The 21,854-nt window shown below is 36.4% G+C and overlaps 1 protein-coding gene across 1 annotated transcript; it reads right to left on the bottom strand.

Moving 5' to 3' along the window:
• Positions 1-165: 165 nt before the first annotated feature.
• On the bottom strand, positions 166-21,059 carry LOC139691669 (zinc finger protein 25-like). The gene is made up of 7 exons (XM_071589513.1): positions 20,844-21,059; positions 20,496-20,666; positions 19,677-19,886; positions 19,071-19,283; positions 10,235-11,131; positions 6,260-6,367; positions 166-273 (listed from the first exon to the last, which is right to left on the bottom strand). The coding sequence occupies exons 1-7, from the start codon at positions 20,976-20,978 to the stop codon at positions 166-168; spliced, it is 1,842 nt and encodes a 613-aa protein (XP_071445614.1). The 5' UTR covers positions 20,979-21,059.
• Between the last annotated feature and the right edge of the window lie 795 nt (positions 21,060-21,854).

Raw genomic sequence — 21,854 nt, 5'->3', positions numbered from 1 at the left:
ATCTTTGTCTTCCCTACCTCTCCTCACCTTTGTCTCTTCCTCCTCCTCTTCATCGTCCTCCTTATCTTTCTCTTCTTTCTCTAGCTCAATTGTCCAGCTTATGTCAGAAAATGAGGATTTTGGTGATAGTCATGGTGAAAACCTTAGAGACATGAAGTTAGATGGTTAATCAGGGCTTCCAAGCACAATTGCCTTGGTGGGAATACCACGACGTCCGCTGCTGGGACTGGAGGATGCCATCATAGAGCAAGTCATAGATGACGACTTGTCCAACTGCCCAGAGTAGGATGCCATTAGCTTACTTTTCTCATTAATTTTCCACTTCAACACTTTGTTCTCCAGGGCAAGCTACTCATTCTGATGGCATTCCCTTTCTAAATTCTCAGACAAATACTTCACTCTCTCTTGTAGTTTTCTTTTTGTGTCGACCTTCCTCTGGAGTTGAGCCTCCAGGTCCTACACTCGGGCTTGCAAAGCTGCATTGCGTGCAAAGGCACTGTTCAAAGCCTCCAATTTCTGTCAATATTTTTTCATTTTCTTCCAGTGGTTATGCAGTTTCACCCTCCATTTTTAATAAATGATGGAGGATGCCATCTAAAAACAGGAAAAAGGAAAAGGAAGGACATTTCCCTTTTTCAAAGGAATACATTTATCGAAGAAAAAAAAAGAAATTGAAATAAGAATATTTAAAATAATCCGTAATGAAATCAAACTCAAATGACACATTTTTCTTACTGATCATTTAGGTTCCAACATTTAATCTCTCAAAACAAGCAAATGAGCCATCAACTAAAACTTTGGAAGCAAGTTGAAAACACTTGCTATGGAAGCAAACAGTAAAGTTTAATATACTTATCCTCACAATTCAATGTAACAGCACTTGTCCTATGATATATTAATAAAAATAGACCTATTCTCTATGAAATGTTTATTCAATGAATATCCACATATTAGTTTGCTTTTGTGTAAAATAATTACACGGTTAAGACATTATTTCACAAAATTACAGAGAATTTTTCATTAAAAATGACATGTAAATATAAATAAATGAATACGTTTTTAACATCAATTTAATGATTACATCAGTAAAAAAGGTAAAGTTGTTCAAACAGACATGAGCCCAGGTATCAGTCAATCATCTGCATTCTATTGTCTTCCATAAATATTCTGCCAAGGCACTGTTTGTCCCAGATGGAAGTGAATGTTCAATGGTTGCCATATACTCATGAATTGATATTCACTTAATATCTATTTACAATTACATATGCCTACCAAAGTTGCATTAATTCATTCTGCAGATAGAAGGTGAACATATAGTAAGTTAAGATTGAAGTAACTAGCATTAACACCTGGGTATTTAAAGAATCAATAAGTCAGCTCTATTATTTTATGTTTAAATTGAGGGTCTTAGAATGAGAAGGATACTAAAATGGAGATATTATAGTATTTATCAAAGTAACTATAGTAGTCTGGGGCTTTTTTTTAGGATTAGAATTATCCAATTGGAAGAATTCCAGAATGAGTCTTGAAGTAGTTATTGTATATAATATGAAGGGTTGTGGTATATTGTACAAAATAGATGGCAGGGGATTGTTGGCACTTCAGACAGTGAACCCCATCATATAACAAGCCTTTGATAATTTTAGTGACTGGATCATTTAGCTTTGATTTCATGTTGCTCAGATACATGATCATTGAAATACTTTTGAAATGTGGGTTTTGAGAAGGTAAAGTGGACAAAAAGGAAAACAAATGAGTAATTGATACTGGTGAATTATTTTTTAAAACTTATATTATTTATTAGATATTATATTTTAAAATAAAAAAACTGCATATGGATATCTAAACAAATAACTTCATAAGGTTATTTTTCCTAAGGTGATACATTTTGTTAAATTAGACTTCTCACTAGTACCCCTGATATCCCCGCCGCACTAAGAGGGTTAAGGAGGGAGAAATGATGAAGTCCAACTTTTGGTCAATCCGATGATCCGAAAACAAATGAGTAATGCTATTGGTAGATTGAGAGGGAACTGCTGAAAAACATCTTAAGGAGGGAGAAATGATGAAATCAGAGTTCTTGTCAATCCAATGCTTTCAGTCCAGAGCACCTACAAAATGGCATGGTTTGCAGACTAAACCCTAACAAAGCCTAAATACCAAAATTAACACTAAAAAAAGTGAATAAAATGTTAGCCAAAGATATTGAAATGGCAATCATAAATTGCCAACTGAAACAAGTTATTTGCAATTTGATTTTGCATATACTAAATGCATCTCAACTGATGGTTCATAATAACTAAAAAGGAGACCTTGAAGGAAGTGAAAAGATTTTTCCTGATGAAAAAGTATACCCATAACAGTGGCGAGACCTTCTTATCTTGTTCCAGCAACTGAATCTTTTATCCATCCTAGGGCATCCTAGGAATCTTAATTACAAACTTATCCTTAATTTCCAATTCTTAATTTAAAGACAAGCAGAATCATTCATTATTTGAAGGATCTTGCAAGATCAAAGAAAAGCATTAGAGATGCAAAGATGTTTTCATACTTCCATAGTTTTAATGACTCATAGAATTGTTTACATACTCCTAACCACTACTGCAAACAGAGGAACATAAACTGCAGTCATTGATGGTCACAATAACTTAAGTGAGGCGATATGATAACAAAATGGAAAGTGCAAATTCATGTAAAGAGGGAAGATAATTAAAATTTACATTTTTTTTTTGAGTAATCTACCGGTTAAGGTAGGTTTTTGGACAGACACAAATACCAAACAAATATTTTTTTACTCCTAACAAAACACAAAATCAATCATCCTACTCTATATCAGGTCCCTCTTCATCTCTGAGTACTTTCTTCCTCCCTTCATCCCGTCCAACAACCCTATCCTGTTCCTTCCCTTTCCTCTTTTGCCCAACATTCTACCCTCTATCATAGTCTTCAACATCCCACTGCCGGTCAACACCCCCTTCATCCACTTTTCCTGCCTCCATAGGATTGCTCCCAACAAACCCCTCTCTTCGCCAACCATACCAAGTACTTCTTCATTTGTTTTCTTCTCTGTCCATTTCACCTTCTCAATTCTTCTCCACACCCACATTTCAAAAGCCTCCAGTCTACGTCTATCCTCCTGCTTCAATGACCATGTTTCCCCGCCGTACATAGCTACACTCCATATCAAAGTTTTTACGAGTCTTTTCTTAACATCCTTACTCAAAATCCCTGTCATCAACTCCCTCCTCCTTGTGAAAGCTTCTTTGCCTAGCGCAATTCTTCTCCTTACGTCCCTACTACTTTGACCATGTTGGTCCAAAACACTACCGAGATACGTAAACTGTTCTACCTGCTCTAGCTTTTGCCCTCCTATTTTAATGTTAAGCTTGGCCTTTTTCTTTCTAGAAAATCGCATAACCTTTGTTTTATTAATATTGATTCTCATCCCATACCTGTCGCACTGAATTTCCAATTCACTCAGCAATGCTTGCAGCCCCTTGGCTGACTGACAAACTAAAGCTTGGTCATCAGCAAACCTAACTGATTTTACGAATTCCCCGCTCACTTTCATTCCTACCTGAAGTTCATCCCAGGCCTCTTTGATCATTTCTTCTGCGTACAGGTTGAACAGCAATGGTTATAATGGGCAACCCTGCCTTACACCCCTTCCTAACACTGCCCATCCTGACTCCCCGTTTCCCACCCTCACCTGAGCAGTCTGAGACATGTACAGGCTGCGGATTAGCCTCCTTTCCCTCCAATCTATTCCTATTTTCTGCAATATACTCATTAGTTTTTCCCAATTTACTCTATCAAACGCTTTTTTGAAATCTACGAAACAGGCAAATACCTGCTGGTTGTGCTCTATATTCCTCTTGATTAATAATCTCATTACTGCAATGGCATCACGCGCACCTCTCCCCTTCCTAAACCCAAACTGATCATCCCCTAAGTAATCATTTGCCCTACTCTCTATCCTTTTGTTTATGATCCTGAGAACAACCTTAGCTGCGTCGGATATCAAACTAATTGTCCTATAGTCCTCACATGACGTGGCCTTTACCTTTTTCGGAATAGGAACTAAAACTGATATCACAAAGTCTTCCGGCCAGATTCCCTCCTCATAAATACTACGGATCAGCCCATATAGCCTCTTCCTCCCACATTTTCCCAAGCATTTCAAAAGTTCCACGGGAATGTTATCTACCCCCACGGACTTATTTAGTTTCATCTCCCTTAATGCCCTTTCTATCTCATTGTCTAGTATGCCTGGACCTAAGCTATCTTTCTCTACGTCATGTTCCTTTTCAATGTCTAACTTTTTTGGTCTAAGCTTTTTACAATACAGTTCTTCTACATATTCCTTCCTTCTCTCTTGGATCTTTCCTACGTCAACTATTAACTTACCGGCCTTATCTCTAACTGCTATCGTTGATCTCCCTTTCTTACTTCCCGATAAAGATTTAACTATGCTCTAAAGTGCACCGATTTCCCACTTCCTCTGCAGACTTTCCATATTCTTGCACTGCGTCTTCCACCATGCTTCCTTTGCTTTATTTGTTGCCCGCATCAATTTATTTTTCAATTCTTTGTACTTCATTTTGCCTAATTCTGTATTTATATTCTTCCATTTTTGCCGCTCATCCATTTTTGCAATCATCTCATCCGTGATCCATGGTTTCCTAGTCCTTTTAGCGTTGACAGTTCCAATAGTGTCTTTTGCCGCTTTAGACAACCCTTTCTTGATCCATTCCCATTTTTCTTAAATAGTACTTAGCTCTTTACCGTCCTCCATGATTTTCTCTACTGCCTGTTTGTATTCCTTTCTTTTCAACCCATTTAATGCTTCTACATTCCATTTTCTAACTCGCCGCCCCTGCCTTATCCTTTTAAAACGTTCGCTACATTTCATAACAACTAAATTGTGGTCTGAGTCCGCATCCGCTCCCGGGAAGCTGATGGAATTTATCACACTGTTCCTAAACCTGTCTAACCAGGATATAATCTAGCTGATATCTTCCCGAGTCACCTGGCATTTTCCATGTATACCTGCATCTTTTGTGGTGTCTGAACCAAGTGTTGGTGATAACTAAGCCCTGTCTCCTGCAGAACTCAACTGCTTTCTCTCCGCGGTCATTCCTTGTGCCTAAACCGTAGTCCCCCACCTCATTACCATCTCTTCCTTCGCCTACTGTCGCATCCCAATCCCCCATCACTATCAAATGTTTCCCTGCAGGAACACATGCAATCATGTCCTCTAACTGATCGTTTATCCTATCGACCTCTTCTTCCTTATGGTTGCTCGGTGGCATGTATACCTGGATAATAACTAAGTTCGTCGGTTCTGATTTTATCTCCACTAGTAGTATTCTATCCGTTACCTGCTCTATGTTGACTACGCTTCTTCCTACCTCTTCATTTAATAATATGGCAACCCCTCGTTGGCTCTCGTCCCCACTGCTGTATATTATTCTATACTTATCACTCCAGTAATCCCCGCTATCTTTCCATCTCACCTTGCATAGACCTAAAATATCTATATTTCCCCTTTCCATCTCTCGCTTAACATTCTCCAATTTCCCCGTCCTCATCATTGTCCGAACATTCCACGTTCCTATTCTAACTAATTTGGTCTTCTTCTCCTGCATCTTCTGTGCTGCTGCTGCTGGTTTTCCCTTGTAAGGGTTTTGTGGGATGACGACCGCGGAAGCCTTGCCTCCCCCGCTGCCGGGCACGACACACGGCCGACTGGGCCGAGCCCCGTGGTTGCCAGGACTCAAAATATCTGTATAGTCCATCATATTTTTCTTGGGAATGATAATTGAGGTGGTTTTTTGTTGCCTTCCTCAATAGTGTTTTTAACGTGACACCATCACTTACTGGCCGCCCCCTTGGGGTCAGATGCCATTGCAGCCGCCTCACTGAGGAACAGACGCTGCGTGGACTACCTTTCGTCTGGCTCCTAACCTTCGACCTATCTGGCATGGGTGACCCTACCAGGAGCAATTTTTATTACTCCCGCCAGTACAGCTCTAGGGGTCATCGGAACGCACAAGCCCTTCCACCACGTCAAGGTTGTAGTCCGGGGAGGGGAAAATTCACATAGCAAAGTAAAACTGTGAACAAAACTGATTTCAAAGCAAAGATTGCTAACTATGCAAACAACTTGAATATGAACACTCACCAAATTTGCTGCTTCATCATTGCTGGACTAGTCACCTTGCATTGATTTGAGCATTGGCAATTCTACATTCTTTACAGGAGCAACAAAGCAACCACTACAAGTGTCAACCTCCTCATTGACAGGGATCACATCATTCCGGACATTCACAGCCTTACTCTCTTCAGCATAAAATTTGCAGACAACATGCAATTTATGTAAAATTTCAATAAAGATATGACTTCATTTCAAATAATTTCTGGTGTTTTAGCATTGAGTAGCACTTCCTTTGCTAGGAGCACTGCTTCTTCTCTTGGGACACTTTTGAATAAGTTTACAACATCAAATGACCCTAATATGGAATTCGTTGGTGGAGTTATATGTGTTAAGGAGTTTGTCAGTTCTATGGAGCTCTTAATGCTATATTTTCCATGAAATTAGGAATGTTCTACAAATTTGCACTTCACAACCCTAGAATTATTTCTTGTTTAATGGAAACCTATATCAACCATTGGAAGGTCTAGCTATGGGCTCCCCCCTATCACCTCTACTGGCTGAAATATTTCTGAATAACCTAGAAATGGAACTTTTCAAAAGTGAAAATCCTCTCCTCAAAAATATGCACTACTGGTTCCGTTACATAAATGATGTATTATGTTTGTGGACAGATACACAGAGAAAATTGGGAAATTTTTTAAAGCTCATCAATTCTTTAACCTCAAGGATTTAATTCACCAAGAAGGTCCAAGAGAGTTATAATTTGAATGTCCTGGATCTAGCTATTTCCATTAAAGAGGAAAAACACAAATTTTCTATTTTTCACAAGCTCACTTGTACAGACCAGGTCATCCATGCATCATCAAAACATGCATTTCACCAAAAACTTGCAGCCTTTCAAAGCATGATACACAGGGCATTAGCTATCCCTTTAGATCCCTAAGCCTTCACATAGGAAATAACCAATTTTTAAAAAATGGCTTTGGCCAATGGGCACACAGAAAAATTGATTGATGACTTGTTCGATAACAAAAGGAAAAAAAATTTATTCAGAGAAATTTACTGACCCCCACCCAGAGACCTAGCTTTGTGGCAACACATTAAATATGTAGGAAAACCCTCCTTTAAATTAGGCCGTGTACTCAGTGATATGAACATAAAACCTGCCTTCTACAATAATAAAAACCTAAGGAGTTTGCTACCAGCAGTCAAAGACCCCATGAAACGAACTCTCCAGAGCGGGGTTCACCAATTGCAATGTGCGGACTGTGGTGCTATATATATTGAACAGACAGGGAGGAGCTCAATGGTTTGAGTGGAAAAACACCGGAGGGATTTCATAAAGAATACTGGGATGTCTCAATTTGCAACTCATCTCTCAAAGGAAGGCCAACGAGTGGATTTCATCCCCGAATTACTGCATAGAGTGAAGAAAGGGACGCAGCTGGATATCTGTGAGCAGTTAGAAATTCTAAAAATGGTTAAGAAGAAGGAAAAGATAACTAATGACCACCTCTTCCCTTTCCACTCACTCCTCCTGGACATTCCTATTCTACATCCCAAAAAATCCCCATGACGCAAACCCACGCTCCCTTCCCAACCCTTCTCCCCCTCCCTCTTACACCTCTCCTTTCCTTAATTACACTCCCCCATCTTCCATCTGTTACCTCTACTCAACCGAGTTTGTAACTCAGATAAATCTATATTGTACCACTAGTCCTGAGGATGTTACAGTGTAACGAAACTAGTCGACCAATAAAGTTTATTTTGTAGAAAGCAAAGATAGTATTTTTCCTAAGTTAAAAGGCATCTTTTATATCCAATTTAATCAATTGGGTATTGATGGGAATTACCTCCAGCACATGTGTGACTGAGTGGAGGGTGAACTTTGGAGTTCAGATATACTTGATAGATGGCGACAGGTCTTGAATGATCCTCTTGCCACCTCCCGCTTTCCAGATTGCTACAAAAGGAAAGGTGCACGTCATGTTTTCCATTGTCAGGATCCCACTGTTGACCAGCATTGTCATATATGCATTGATCACCGGTGTCGACCACGTGGGCAGGAAGGTAAAGGATTCTCCTTTCTGGTCTAAGTACATTGGCACCCCAACCAATGGTCTAACTGGGATGCAAATCTATATGGGTATATGCCTGTGGTAAGGAAGAAGAGCCTCCCTCTTCTTCTGGTCCTGGTGACAGTGGCTGTTCCTTTGGCTCCCGTTCCTCGTCTGGCTCTGAGAAACAAAGCCTTCGTCATTGTCATGCATTCCATGCATACGGAGTTGCAATGGCAATTGCTTTACACTTATCTCTTGGTATGGGTCCATATCAAGTCCACTATCTCCCACTGTGTTTTATATACTTATCACTAATTCCTGTTTATCACTTTCATTTACCATTGATTCTCTTGAAGGCAAGGAGTGGCAGGTGGCTCCTTATATTGCTTCTGTTGAAATAAATTAACTTGAATTTCTTGCAGCCTCAGAATTCTTCATTATGGATGCATTATTCTCTGAGGAAATTAATCCAAAGTTAACTAAATGTACAGGGACTCTAGTTCTTCAATATCAACCATTAAAAACTAGGAAGCTTAATTAAAACATTATCTTATATCCCTTGGAAATGATCCACCTGAAGAATGGCCATAAATTGAAGCAACATATTAAATAACAAATGGCCATGAATTAATTATAACAAAGGGGGGCAAAATACTTCTACAAGGAATTAGGGATAGGAAATATCTGGGCAAGGTGAATCCTGCATTTGCTGAAAGCCATTTACCAACAAATCTTTCAACAAATTTTTAGCAATGTTTCAAACAATTCAAGAGGAAACTGATCCATTTTTTGCTATGAATTATCAGAATTAATGAGACATGGCTCCTAACACTACCAGCAAGAAACAAAATATCCATTAAAGCCTTCCTTGAAAGCCAGAATCTTAGTGCCAAAGATACTCAAGTAGAACCATCTAATTTGGCAAAGTGCCTTAATATGCAAACCCATCCGGAACCTAAAGTTCTAAATGTCTAGATAAGTGAACCTTCTAGGTAGTCTCCCCTTTTTCCCTTTCTTCCATCAAGAGATGGTCCTCATGAATAAATTACTTCAATGCTTATTTATCCTGAAGGCTGCTTCCACAAGAGGTAACAGCAATCCAAACCTATTTTTGTGCAGAGCCTGATACTTCAAACTCCAAACATCCCAACCCACTTTCTTTAAGATGAAGTCAGCAATACAATCCCCAGAGTTGTACAGACTTTGTTAAGATGATGAAAATGAGAACACTGCTTTGTAATCATTTTTGTTTCTCTTGCCGTCCATCCTATCTAATCAATTGCGCCCTGTGTAATGGACAACATTGTCAGCAGTTCTCTGTGAGTTAGAACGTGGTTTTTTCTGCCTTTTGATTGTAAGTACATTGCCGCAGCCTCAAGAAAAGGGGAAAAGTCCCAATTTGACTCAGTGCGATCAGCCTTTTCAACAAAATCGAACTATGCAGAGGCTGACAAGAAAATTTGCAATTCACTAGTTTTTCTTTATTTATTTATAATATTATCTTTTTGATTCTTTATTATGTTTAAATATCGTAGTTTAATTTAAAAATGTTTAAAAAAAACATAAGTTTTGTGTCTAAAAATCGAAATATAATCAATAAAAAAATATTCTTCAAATTTATGATAATGTAGTAATTACATTAGTTTTTCAGATGATGTAAATATATTACATCATTATTAACTACAATATTATATTTGAAAATAAAAAAACTGCATATGGATATCTGAACAAATAACTTCATATTTTTTTTCTAAGGTGATACATTTTCTTAAATTACCCTTCGCATTTGTCACTAGTACCCCTGAAATCCCTGCCGCACTAAGAGGGTTAGTTATTGTTATCATGATATACATAATTATGCTGAGATTTGGCATTTTATCAATCCTTTTTTATTTGAAGAAATTACATAAAACAGGATAATAATGTCACTTTGTTACAAAATTGTAATTAAAGTTTTACAATCAGTTCTATAGAGTGTAATAAGCCCTAGGATCTTACATTTTTATGTTCATTTTGCAGAGTGTGTCTTCATGTGTGAGATTAGACGACAACGCTGTATGAATGCTTTTGAACAGACATTGCACTTGTGAGGCCTTTCACCGGTGTGTGTCTTCATGTGTCTCTTTAGAAGATTACCCATAGCGAAAGCTTTAAAACAAATGAGACACTTGTGTGGCTTTTCACCAGAGTGTGCCAGCATGTGTGACTTTAGTTTATTGCTCCGGGTAAAATCTTTTGAACAAATGTCACACTTGTGTGGCTTTTCACCAGTGTGTGTCAGTATGTGGCCCCTTAGAGAACCTTTTGTTGCAAATGGTTTAGAACAAATATGACACTTGTGTGGTGTTTCACCAGTGTGTGTAATCATGTGTGACTTCAGATGACTTCTTTGAGTGAATGCTTTTGAACAGATGTTGCACTTGTGTGGCCTTTGACCAGTATGTGTCAATATGTGATCCTTAAGAAAACATTTATAAGCAAATGCTTTTAAACACACATCACATTTGTACCTCTTTCCATCAGTATGTGTCAACATGTGCCTTTTTAAGCTACTATTAAGAGCAAATCCTTTGCTACATATTTCACACCGGTGTGGCCTTTCTCCAGTGTGTGTTAACATGTGCATCTGTAAATTTATATTTTTAGCAAAACCTTTTAAACATAATGCACATTGAAATGGCCTTTCCGCATTATGAGTTAATATGTGCCTTTTGAGTCTACTTAAATTTCGAAAGTTCTTTGCGCAGAATTCACATTGGTGCTTCTTCTTAAGAGCAGGCACCAATTTCATATGACTTTCAAGGTGTTTTTTTCTCTTAAATACCTCAAAACAAACATCACATTTGAATTGCATCACCTTGTTAAGGTGCACATGCATTACATGATCTTTGAGAAGGTCCCTTTGTTCAAATACCTTGTTGCAAATTTTATACACATTCAGTTGAGTAGCTGAAGCATTTTCTCCTGCATTATCTTGTTTTTGGTAATCATCTGAAACATTTGAAGGATAAGGTAAGGTTCATTTAATTATATATGCCTGCAATGAAAAAAATTGTTTAAACCAGTTTGGATAAACGTATTTGTGTAAATAAATTATTATAGGTATGCATGTACACATCTTTTCCTGTAAAAAGTCATTTGTCTATGTATGTATGTTAGCAACTTCAGCTGGGCTGAAATCCCAGGAACAAAGCATCTGTCATGAAATTCCAAAGAAACTGCGGGAGATGTTGCAAAAGTAACTTTTAACGGAGTCATCCGCTAATGTGCATTTCAATGCAACAATTTCAGAGCATAAAAATCATTCGCCTAGACTGTGACATTGTATGTACGGTATTTCGTCATAACATCTAGTTCCCAGCCCCAAAGCCCCAAAATTTCAGAGTTTAAGAGGACGCATTGGTAGCTTAAGTGGCTAAAGCACTCGACCGGATATTGAGGGATCTCGGGTTTCAAGTCCCAGTCAGGGTGAATGATTTTTACGCTCTGAAATTGTTGCATTGATCTGTCATTAACTAAAGCTGACCTGAATTATGCCTGTGGATAAGGGCTTCTCTGGTTTCGCACCAGGTCATGTTTTGGTAGCACCAATGTTTCGACAGCTAATTCTGCCATCGTCTTCAGGGTGAGGTGACATTGCCGGGATTGTGCCCAGTATTTATATGTTTAGCGTGGAGTCCGCTATCTTGTGATTGCCAGAGCCTGCATCCCGTTTGTGTGCATCATATTGAAAAAGATTGACAGGATTCTTAAGAAACATAAGGTGGAGACAATACATAAACCTCAGAGCAAGTTGAAATCCTTCTTACTCATCGTGAAGGACGACTGGAATCTAAAAAGAGCTGGAGTTTACGAAATCCCCTGCGAGTGTGGGAAATCATACATTGGGGAAACCGGGAGAAGAGTAGAAAAGCAACTCATTGAACACAAGAGATGTATCCAACTCTGCTACCCCAAGAAATTGGCAGTTGAAGAACATTGCATCGAAAAGAAACATAGAATAGAATTCTCCAAGACAAAGGTCCTTTGTCCGGCCAATGGATACTGGGAACGGATTGTCAAAGAAGAAGTCCACATAAGATTGAACAAGAACCTGGTAAATTGAGACAACGGATTCCAGACTAGTAATGCATGGAAACCTGTACTCAAAAAGATCACGGAATCGAGAGAACAAGAATCTTAAGCAATCACGAGTCGGCAGACTTAAGAGCAAACATAAATCCCGGGCACATTCCTGGCAATGCCAATTCACCCTGAAGACGATAGCGAAGTTAGCTGTCAAAACATTGGTGCTACCCTACCTGACCTGGTGCAAAACCCGAGAAGCCTTCATCCACAGTATTCGCCAGGAAAGCCTCAGATCATTCGGAATTATGCCATCTAGCACATTTTGTTTTACCTTCCTCAGAGTCAATATGCTTTTCTCAGGGCAGGGGGAGTGGAGAAATGATGTCATGCTATTATTTTTCAAAAACTGCATCACAAAGAGAAGGGTATGAGCCCAATTTGGCCGCAATAAGGTATGAAAATCTTTCTTTTCATATGCAAATCTTCAGGAAAAATCCACCAGAAAGAAACTCAAGGAAATTCCAGACATCTTACAGAGTTGATCAATGGTTCTGTGATGATCTTCACCAATGAGTGCATTGATTTTGTCAATATTTTCATCAGTTGCTGATGTTGAAGGGTAGCCTGACTGTGATTGGTCTTTTGAATTGAATTGGTTCTCAAAAGTATAAATCATTCATAGACTCTGGGTTTCCTTAGAAGAGATTGGCATAACAAGTCTTGAGCATTACTAATGGTTGCACTGGTAATTCATCCAACAGGAAATAAAATTATACTGCAGTATTTTACTCTGAATAGTCCAACATGTTTTCTGCCAAAATGAAAAAAAATTGTTCCACTGAAACAGCTCTTTTTGACAACTGCATCCAATTTTCTGATACCTTTGGGTCCTCGTTTGTGTATCTGCAAAAAATAACCTTCTCTGATGTTATGTCAATTGCTTATTTCATCCATCATGCTTAATCAATAAGCACCTTATCCTTTGTAAGTATATAAAGTATGTACTAAAAGTCACTAACAATATCTTCAATATCTGCCCAATAAATGAGATATAAACTAGGTTATTTTGCTTGGTAATATTTTATTGATTAGATTTAAACTGATATTGCTAAGCAAAAAAAGGAATATAGCATAGTCTTTAAGTAAAATGAACTCAGTTTTTTTTATTGCAAATAAACAACCAATAAAGAGAATAGCTAATTAAAGGGGTCATGATTGTCTCACATCACTGTTCCACATGGGTGTACTTAGTGTTGCCCTGATACCGAAACCATTATTTTTTATGCAAGGACTTCAAGAAAGATCAAAAAGAACATTTCTGAAGTATTTAATAGCACACAGGAAAGGAAATATATCATTTAAAGAGTGATATATTTTTTTCTTTAAAAAGAATTTTTAAAATCAGGGAAATTTCATATTGTTGCATTTAATATAATAAAGAAAATAAATCAATAACAATGGATATGACATAATTATGAAAAAAGATTAAGTAAGTTAACATTAAGTTGTGCAATTAATTAGTTTTAATTATCGTACAAATCTTAGGGTTTCCAGATGATTTGAACTATTTAATGATTGAGTTAGGAACATAAATTGTATCTCTCTTGGTTAAAATATAATGAATTACTTAGTGGCAAATTATTTTTGCAACTTATTATGATAAATTATAATTAACTCGATATGCATTTTTCAGAAGATATTTAATTCAAATTATTTTTAGATTCATGAAAAAACTAATAAATCAAATTTTCACACTAAATTTTTGCAGCACTAAATGTATCCTGTATATGTCTTAGCTTATCTTGATAACTTATTGACAAGATCAATGGTGAGGCAGTGCTATGTAATGACCTTCTTAAATTCAGTTATTTCAAAAAATTAATTTTCCCTTCTTTTGATTTGGTTTCATTGAATGACTTATGTACACTTTTACAGACTTAATTAAAAAATATCAACTTTTGGCAAAATTTAATCAAGCTAACCAAGCCAATTGTCTATTTTGCCATACCAAAATATCCCATGAGGACCTTAGGGTAAAATTAAAAGGCACTAAACTAACTCTCATCTTGGGATCATAGATTTTTGTGGCATTCAGATGAAAGACTTCTAATTCTCAGGATATCACCATGCAGGATATTTCTCTGACAACAGTTTAGCCTGTGTTTCAATGAGCAACTTCAGGTTTAAGTAAACCAGATCAGGTAACTTTGCCATGAAGATGCTCATTGAAACACAGGCAAAACTGTTGTCAGAAAAAAAAAACCTGTAGGAGGACATCCCGAGATGGAGAGTCTTAATCCAATCTTAATGTTTCATTAAATCCATTGTGTAGACTTTACAAATATATAATGAAATTATGCATGTTAATTTTTTAAAAAGCTTAATATTTCTCACAAATGCTTTGGTGAAAGGTGAAAACCAGATATTGAAATGGGGAAATGGTTGTTTTGGGTTATTTAAGTTATCATTCCTAACTGATAAAATCTAAAATAAAAATATTCAATCAAAACAAAAGAAAAGGCTTAAAATACAGCAAGATTAATAAAAGATCTAGTCTGAGTCGCTAAATAAATAATATAATATACATTTATAAATAATTCTAAAAGCAATGATAATATTAACATATTTTTTGCAAATTATCAAACTATTTTAAATGGCCTTTCTGTTATTTTAAAAACAATTTTAAAAAACTAACCCAGTTTTTCCAAAAAACCTTAGTAGTACTACAAGAGTTAATCTCCAATGGTTATACTACACCAGACAGTAGAAAAAGTGAAGTGTCAGCACAGTCCTTAGCTCTCCTTACCTTGTTCCTGCAAAACCTCCCCTCCCAGTCTTACTTCCATCTGAGGAATGTCAGCATCACCATCATCCTTAATATCAACTTCTTCTTCAGGGTATATATTTATTTCTGCATTTTCCAAAGGATCCTGCAAGATCAAAGAAAAAATATCACAGATTTTCAGGATATCATGAAAAATATTTTTGCTAAACATGGCTTTTTTTGAAATGAAGAAAAAAATTGTTAACATGTTTGCAACATAATACATATTTTAGCTGATAGTTCATGAAAAAAATCCCCTAAGTAATTATTAGCTCGATTCTATCCTTTTGTTTATAATCCAAAGAAGACCACTGTTGATGTACAGTATTTCACACTTATTGTTCTGTAGTATTCATATGTGAATGTGAACTTTACCTTATTTGGAAAGGAGCTAAAACTTATCAAAAAACGTTTTCTGGCCAGATTCCATCCTTACATTTATTAATCTGTCCATATACACTTTTTCACATATTTTCCAAAACCTTTTGGTAATTCTGCAAACATTGTCTACCCCTACCACCTTATTCAACTTAATCGGTTTTAAAGCCCCTTCTATGCCATCATTGGATATGCCTGGACCTAAGCTATCTTCCTTACTGTATACTTACTTTTTCATGTATAAACTTGGTTACCTTAGGACTTAACCATTCAGTTCTTTTCATATTCTTTCCAAATTTCTTTATCTAAGCCAAGTTTTCTTAATGTGTTACCATGTTTGCCTAAGTTCTGAAACAAATGGTTTTTCACATAATTCCTTTCAATTCTCTTGGATCTTTTCTATGTCAGCCATAATCATGCTGAATTTATCTCTGATTGTTTGAATAGATCTTTCCTTCTTACTTTCTGATAATGATTTAACCTGCTGAATAGTACTTAAATGTTTCCCATCTTCTGTAAACTTACCATATACTTGCACAATCCTGAGAACCCTTATTTTATAAGCTAACAAAAATTCAGAAAACCAATAATCTCTGAAAATAATGTGAAGAGTCAACACCAGCCTTACTCTTATAAATGGGCAAAGGATGGATGAGAGAAATTAGAGAAGATATAAGCAGTAAATCTTTTAAAATATACAAATAACTGAATATTACCAATAAGAAAAAAATAAAAAACTAAAAATAATTGAGAAAAATCATTACCATAAATGGTTAGTAAAATTAATTAGCAGACTGCAAATTAATCATGTACTATCTAGCTTAGGCTATTTAGCATTGATCCTTACTACTCCCAAGCAATCACATTCAATCAGGGCTTACAAGAAGTTCCCTCTTTACCAGTGACCTATAAGTCATTTATTATCAAATAATAAAAACAAAAAAAATACAAACTGTCTAGCTTGGATGTACTTAGCAGCATTGATCCTTGCTTGCCACATATACTTATACTATCAGGGCTTACAAGAGGTTTTCCTATGCATCCGGGCATACTAATCACTCATCTTGAAATAAAATTAAAAAACATAATAAATGAAAAATAATCATCCACTCTGTAACTTGGATGTACTATATCACATTTATCCTTGCTAGTCTTAAGCACTTACATTCAATCAGGGCTTAAAAGAGGTTCCCTCTGCATCAGTGGCTAATCAGTCATACATAATATAATTATTAAGGCAAAATAATTACAAACTCTATAGCATGAATGTATTAATCAGCATCAATCGTTGCTTGTCGCATGTACTCACTAATGACATATAATGAAATGAAATTAAAAATTATAAAAAATGAAAAATAATTACCCCCCCTCTAGCTTGGATGTACTATATTGCAGTGATCCTTCCTTGTCTCAAGCACTCACATTAGATCAGGGCTTATGAGAGATTCTCTCTGCACCAGTGGCCCATAAGTCACAAGTAATATAATAATAAAAACAAAATAATTACAAATTATTTGGCTTGGGTATATTAAGCACCATCGATCCTTGCTAGTCTCAAGCCATCATACTCTATTAAGGCTTACGAGAGGTTTCCCTCTGTGCCAGTGGCCCAACAATCACTCACTTGCTCAGGTATGCAAAGATGCCTTAACCCTTGCAAAACTTACTCAATCACCCAAAAGTTTACAGTGGAATCTCTTCTGATGATATGTACTGTGACTTGACCTTTGTGAAAGGGTAGGAGGAGTGCTGGGAAGCTCATGCAGAGTAACACCATTACCATTAAGCATAGAAAAATATTGCAAGACCTCAATTTTTGAAGGGTCATTATAAAATGCAGTGAATGCATATGCCAAACTATTTATGGGTAAACTTTAACATAAGTTTTCTCATCAAAGAAACACTCAAACTGTACTGTCATGTCTTTTTCTTCTTCTTCTCCAGTATCTTTCAATTCATCTATATCTGACTCTAATATAAATTTCCAATCAACATTCACACATTGAAAAATAATTTTAACTCAGTCTGAACGAAACTTACCAACTATCGACAATAACTTTATCTCAACTGTGGCCTCTGTTCACATGCAAAGTCCTTCATCTCCTTCTGACTCTGTCTGTGGCTTCTGTTTCCACAAGAACACTTCTGCCCAAATAAAAATACACAGACCAGCTACTTTATTGTCTTAGAAAAAATGGTTACCCTGAAAAACTGGTGAATACTAAAATTCTCAAACCTTCAACCCAATACACTTCTCTCTTTGAACCAAACTGCCTGAAAAGCCCTCACTGTATCATCACTTCTTTGTCCAAATACCATAAAATTAAACGATCTGTGAACTTAGCCTTTACTGTAACTTCTGCCCTGCTCAGTATGTCAGTCAATTAAACATCACCCTTTCCCTCTTCTACATAAATAATACAATTTTACCAAAACCATCATGATCCTTATTTATCCCATCCTTAATCAACCTGCTTCCCACTACCAATTTTTGATGACCACTTCTCTGTTAAGGTGATTAAAAACCTTAAAAAAAATGTCAAAAAAAAGGCAGATAGATCTGAGAGATCGCACATATATGAGTGCTCCTGTCATTAAAGGCCTTTCAGCCTAACCAATGCATCAAATACCTGGCTACAAATAATAAATTCATGTTTCAGGGAAAGAACAAATAATATGATTTCTACGTAGAGGTACTAAAGAGAATAAAGAAGGGAACAACTAAGTCATCCCAGCAAACACCCAGCATCACCACAATTCTGACTTACCTGAACAGTCATTACTTTGCACAAGCTGCCTATTTCCTGTTCTGAAAATTAAATCCTGCCATAACTTTCACACTAACCTAATACATGTAATTCTACATAATAGCCATTATCTATCCTTTAATTACACTTTAATTTGCAATAGAATCCTGGGCATATCTTATCTCTTCTTAAAAAACTGACAAATCACTACATTTACCTATTTGAATACACCACCTTTATCATGAGCAGTAATTCAATGCTTTTGCAATTTTCATTTGAATGGAATTGCATATGCAGACCATTGCAATCATCTTATACAACAAAAAGCAGTGGTCTTGTTTATATACACTAATACCATTTAGTAAATAGCATGATATTTACAGCAAATTTACAGTAAATACAGATTGCTGGTTGGCGCACAATAACTGATGTCCTGCTGTTTCCAAAACTTAGAGAGCACTGAAATTGGTTTTCAAGCATAGCTTAGAGTCCCTCCTACTTACCAACAGTGACTCAATTTCACTACATTCAATAGGAGTGGCATGGGAAATGTGATGGCATCACTTTTGGAATACACCCTGTATATATATGGGAGAACATTTAAAGTAGACCCATCCTGCGTCTTATTGACCGAGGGTATAATGGTTATAAATTTGACCCCATATACAAGATCTTGGAGACAAGGTTTATATTAAGTGATCTTTGCTCAATCAGTCTGAGAAAATTGAAATGTTCATTACATCTGTCGATGATAACACTTCCTTGAGCCAGAAGAGAAAATTTGATCAAAAGTGTAGATTGATAATTATGCTCCTGAAATTAATAGATGCACTCACCAAATGACTAGAATCTTCATTGTCCGACCAATGACTGTCACCTTCCTGTATTGATGAGTCAGTGCTAATTTTGAGAGGAACAGGGCATCCACTGGTAGTGTCAATTTCTTCTTTGACAATGATCATGTCATCTTGCACATCCACCTCACTGCCGTCAACAGCATCACTGGCGAGTGTCTCGTCTTCAATCTCTTTCTTGATCTCACCAGGGAGCTAATTCAAAGCGTATAAACAATATGATTTAATAATTGTATATGATGAACATTTCAAAATAAGTGATTCAGGGCAAAAGATTTTTTTTGCCAAACTTGGTCATGTAATTATCGCTTGAAAACAATTTTGGAATCCATTATTTTAGAAAAAGATTAATGATTATGACTTCAGGTGCTTAAATTGCATGCATATACAATTCATTCAATGGAGTAAACATTATCAAATGATAGTTCACCATTTCAGTGTAGGTTTTTGAAAGGCCAGATCCTTTGAAACCTAATGCACTTCTTCCTCATGCTTAAGAAAAAAAACTTAAACTTTCAAGACACTACAATATTAATTGTAAAATAGAATTGTTTATGATTGTAATGGATAACAGCTCAATTAACTCACCTGAATATTCACTTCATTGCAATTGTTAACGGCCATAAAATTCATTCCATGGACTGGTGAATATGGATTCTTCATCTCAGCTGATGCTGTTCCCACGGTATGTACAGCAGATTCCACGGTACTACTTAAAGCCCAAACTTTGTCTGATGTACCATCAACCATATGCTCTCCAGGATTCTTATTGTCTTGGGTCAGGACATCACTCATCTCCTTAAAAATAATAAAAACAGTAATCAAACTTAGTTGGTTTGGTAGGTGATGGTAGCATTCACCCAATACTAAGACCTTCATGACAGTATGTTAAATTCACCACTTACCATGGACTCCATTACGAAGTATAAGGGAATCGAACCCAACCCCACTGTTCGGTAGTGTGAAAATGTCAAATAAGAATGGTTCTTGAATGATTTGAATTATTTTATACATAGATATGACAGGGCGTAAAGAAAGAATGTCCAAAAAATGATCCCATTTACTTTGACAGGGAACGCAGTTATGTACGGCGCGGAAACATGGTCATTGAAGATGAAAGATGATTGAAATAAAAGATAGGATGCTTTTGCATATGTCGGTTTAGGAGTGTTGAAATGACCAGTAATTTAAACAAAATTGCTTTTCCAAGCTTACACACTCAAATAGTGCACATTTTTACCTCAAATGATAATGCCTGTGATTGATAACAAAGTTATCAATCACAGGCATTATGAGATACGTGAATGAATTGTACAGTATATAAATCAACACAGATGCAACGAAATATATTCTTTTGGCGCAAGATATCATTTTGTTGCATCCTTCAAATTAATGGATGCAACTGACCTCTTGTCGATTAGTTAACCAGCCTTCCGTCCCAGGATTGAACCCCTTTTGGATACGATTGTAGTAAACAAACAGACACTCTGCACATCGGTTCTTAAATAGCCGGAATTCTGTAAGCTTCTTCATGCAGGTCGAACAAACCAACCAGGGATAGTTTGCATCCTCCACAACCTGATAAAATACGTCAAAACAATATTTTGACATTATAATGCTGAAATCTACTCTTGTCTACTAATCACTATAGTTTTCCCCAATACCTTACGTATTCCATGAACTAATTGGTTTTAAGTACAACGAAGATCTTCAATAAATATTTTAGAAAAGGCATCATGCATACAATTCACTTACTTTTACATTTATCAAATCCTCTATAGTGTTTTCCAACATAAATTCCGGTTTATTATTCTTGTCGAAAATGTTTATCAGAACCCCACCACTGTTTAAACACAATCTGCATACCACAAAATCAATTTTATCACACATTATGAACGTTTAAGATTACGTCGGATGATTGACCGGACAATATAACGTTAAATATATAAACATCTGTCAAAAATTACGTGAAATAGTTCAATTATTGACACAATACAACATCACAAGTGCTACGACAACTTGCGATTGGCATTTCATTCTTCTTATTTTTTCTCCAACACAGCAGTTCATGTGCAAGAGCCAAAGGGTCGATAAAAATGACCGACTCTTTGCAGGAAGAGGATCACAATTCCGCACATTACACAAGTAGACGAATCCCAACCGGTGAATCACGTCTAATCCAGTAAGAGAGTGAATAAAAGGCGGAATAGATGTTTTTCTTTCACAATTTACTTGACTTAGGGTTCAAAATCGATAAAACAATCTTAGTAAATAAAACATCTTCCCAGCTGGGCACTTGCGTTTCGATCTTCATCTGTTCATTTTATTTAAGGTATTTCTTGTAAATCAAGGGATTGATACGAGAAGAGTCGACCTTAATCTGGGTCAGCACATATGAACATATTTGGGAATTATTTTACGTGTCACGTAACATTGACAGTTAAAATTACCTTAAGCTTATTTTGAGATCTTAATTATCTGATTAACCATAACAAACTACGTTTAATGTTAACTTGACATCGATTCACATAGCCAGAAAGATATTCAGTTCGTCAAAGTCCCGTTCCTACGGGTCGAAGAATTATTTTGATGTTTATTCAGATAGGATTAGAAAGAAAAGTCGGTAACATTGACCTTGTAATATTTTTAATACACTATATTTCTACAACGCAAAATAAGTTTCGCTTGTATAAATACTGGGTTATTCTTACATTTAGCCACCGTAAGCAAAACGTATCTGAATCTTTTGATCCAGGTCTTTCAAAT

The sequence above is a fragment of the Hetaerina americana genome, unplaced genomic scaffold, assembly GCF_022747635.1.
Source record: "Hetaerina americana unplaced genomic scaffold, ioHetAmer1.1.p SCAF_39, whole genome shotgun sequence".
Classification (NCBI taxonomy): Eukaryota; Metazoa; Arthropoda; class Insecta; order Odonata; family Calopterygidae; genus Hetaerina; species Hetaerina americana.
This window is presented reverse-complemented; position numbering and strand designations above follow the sequence as displayed.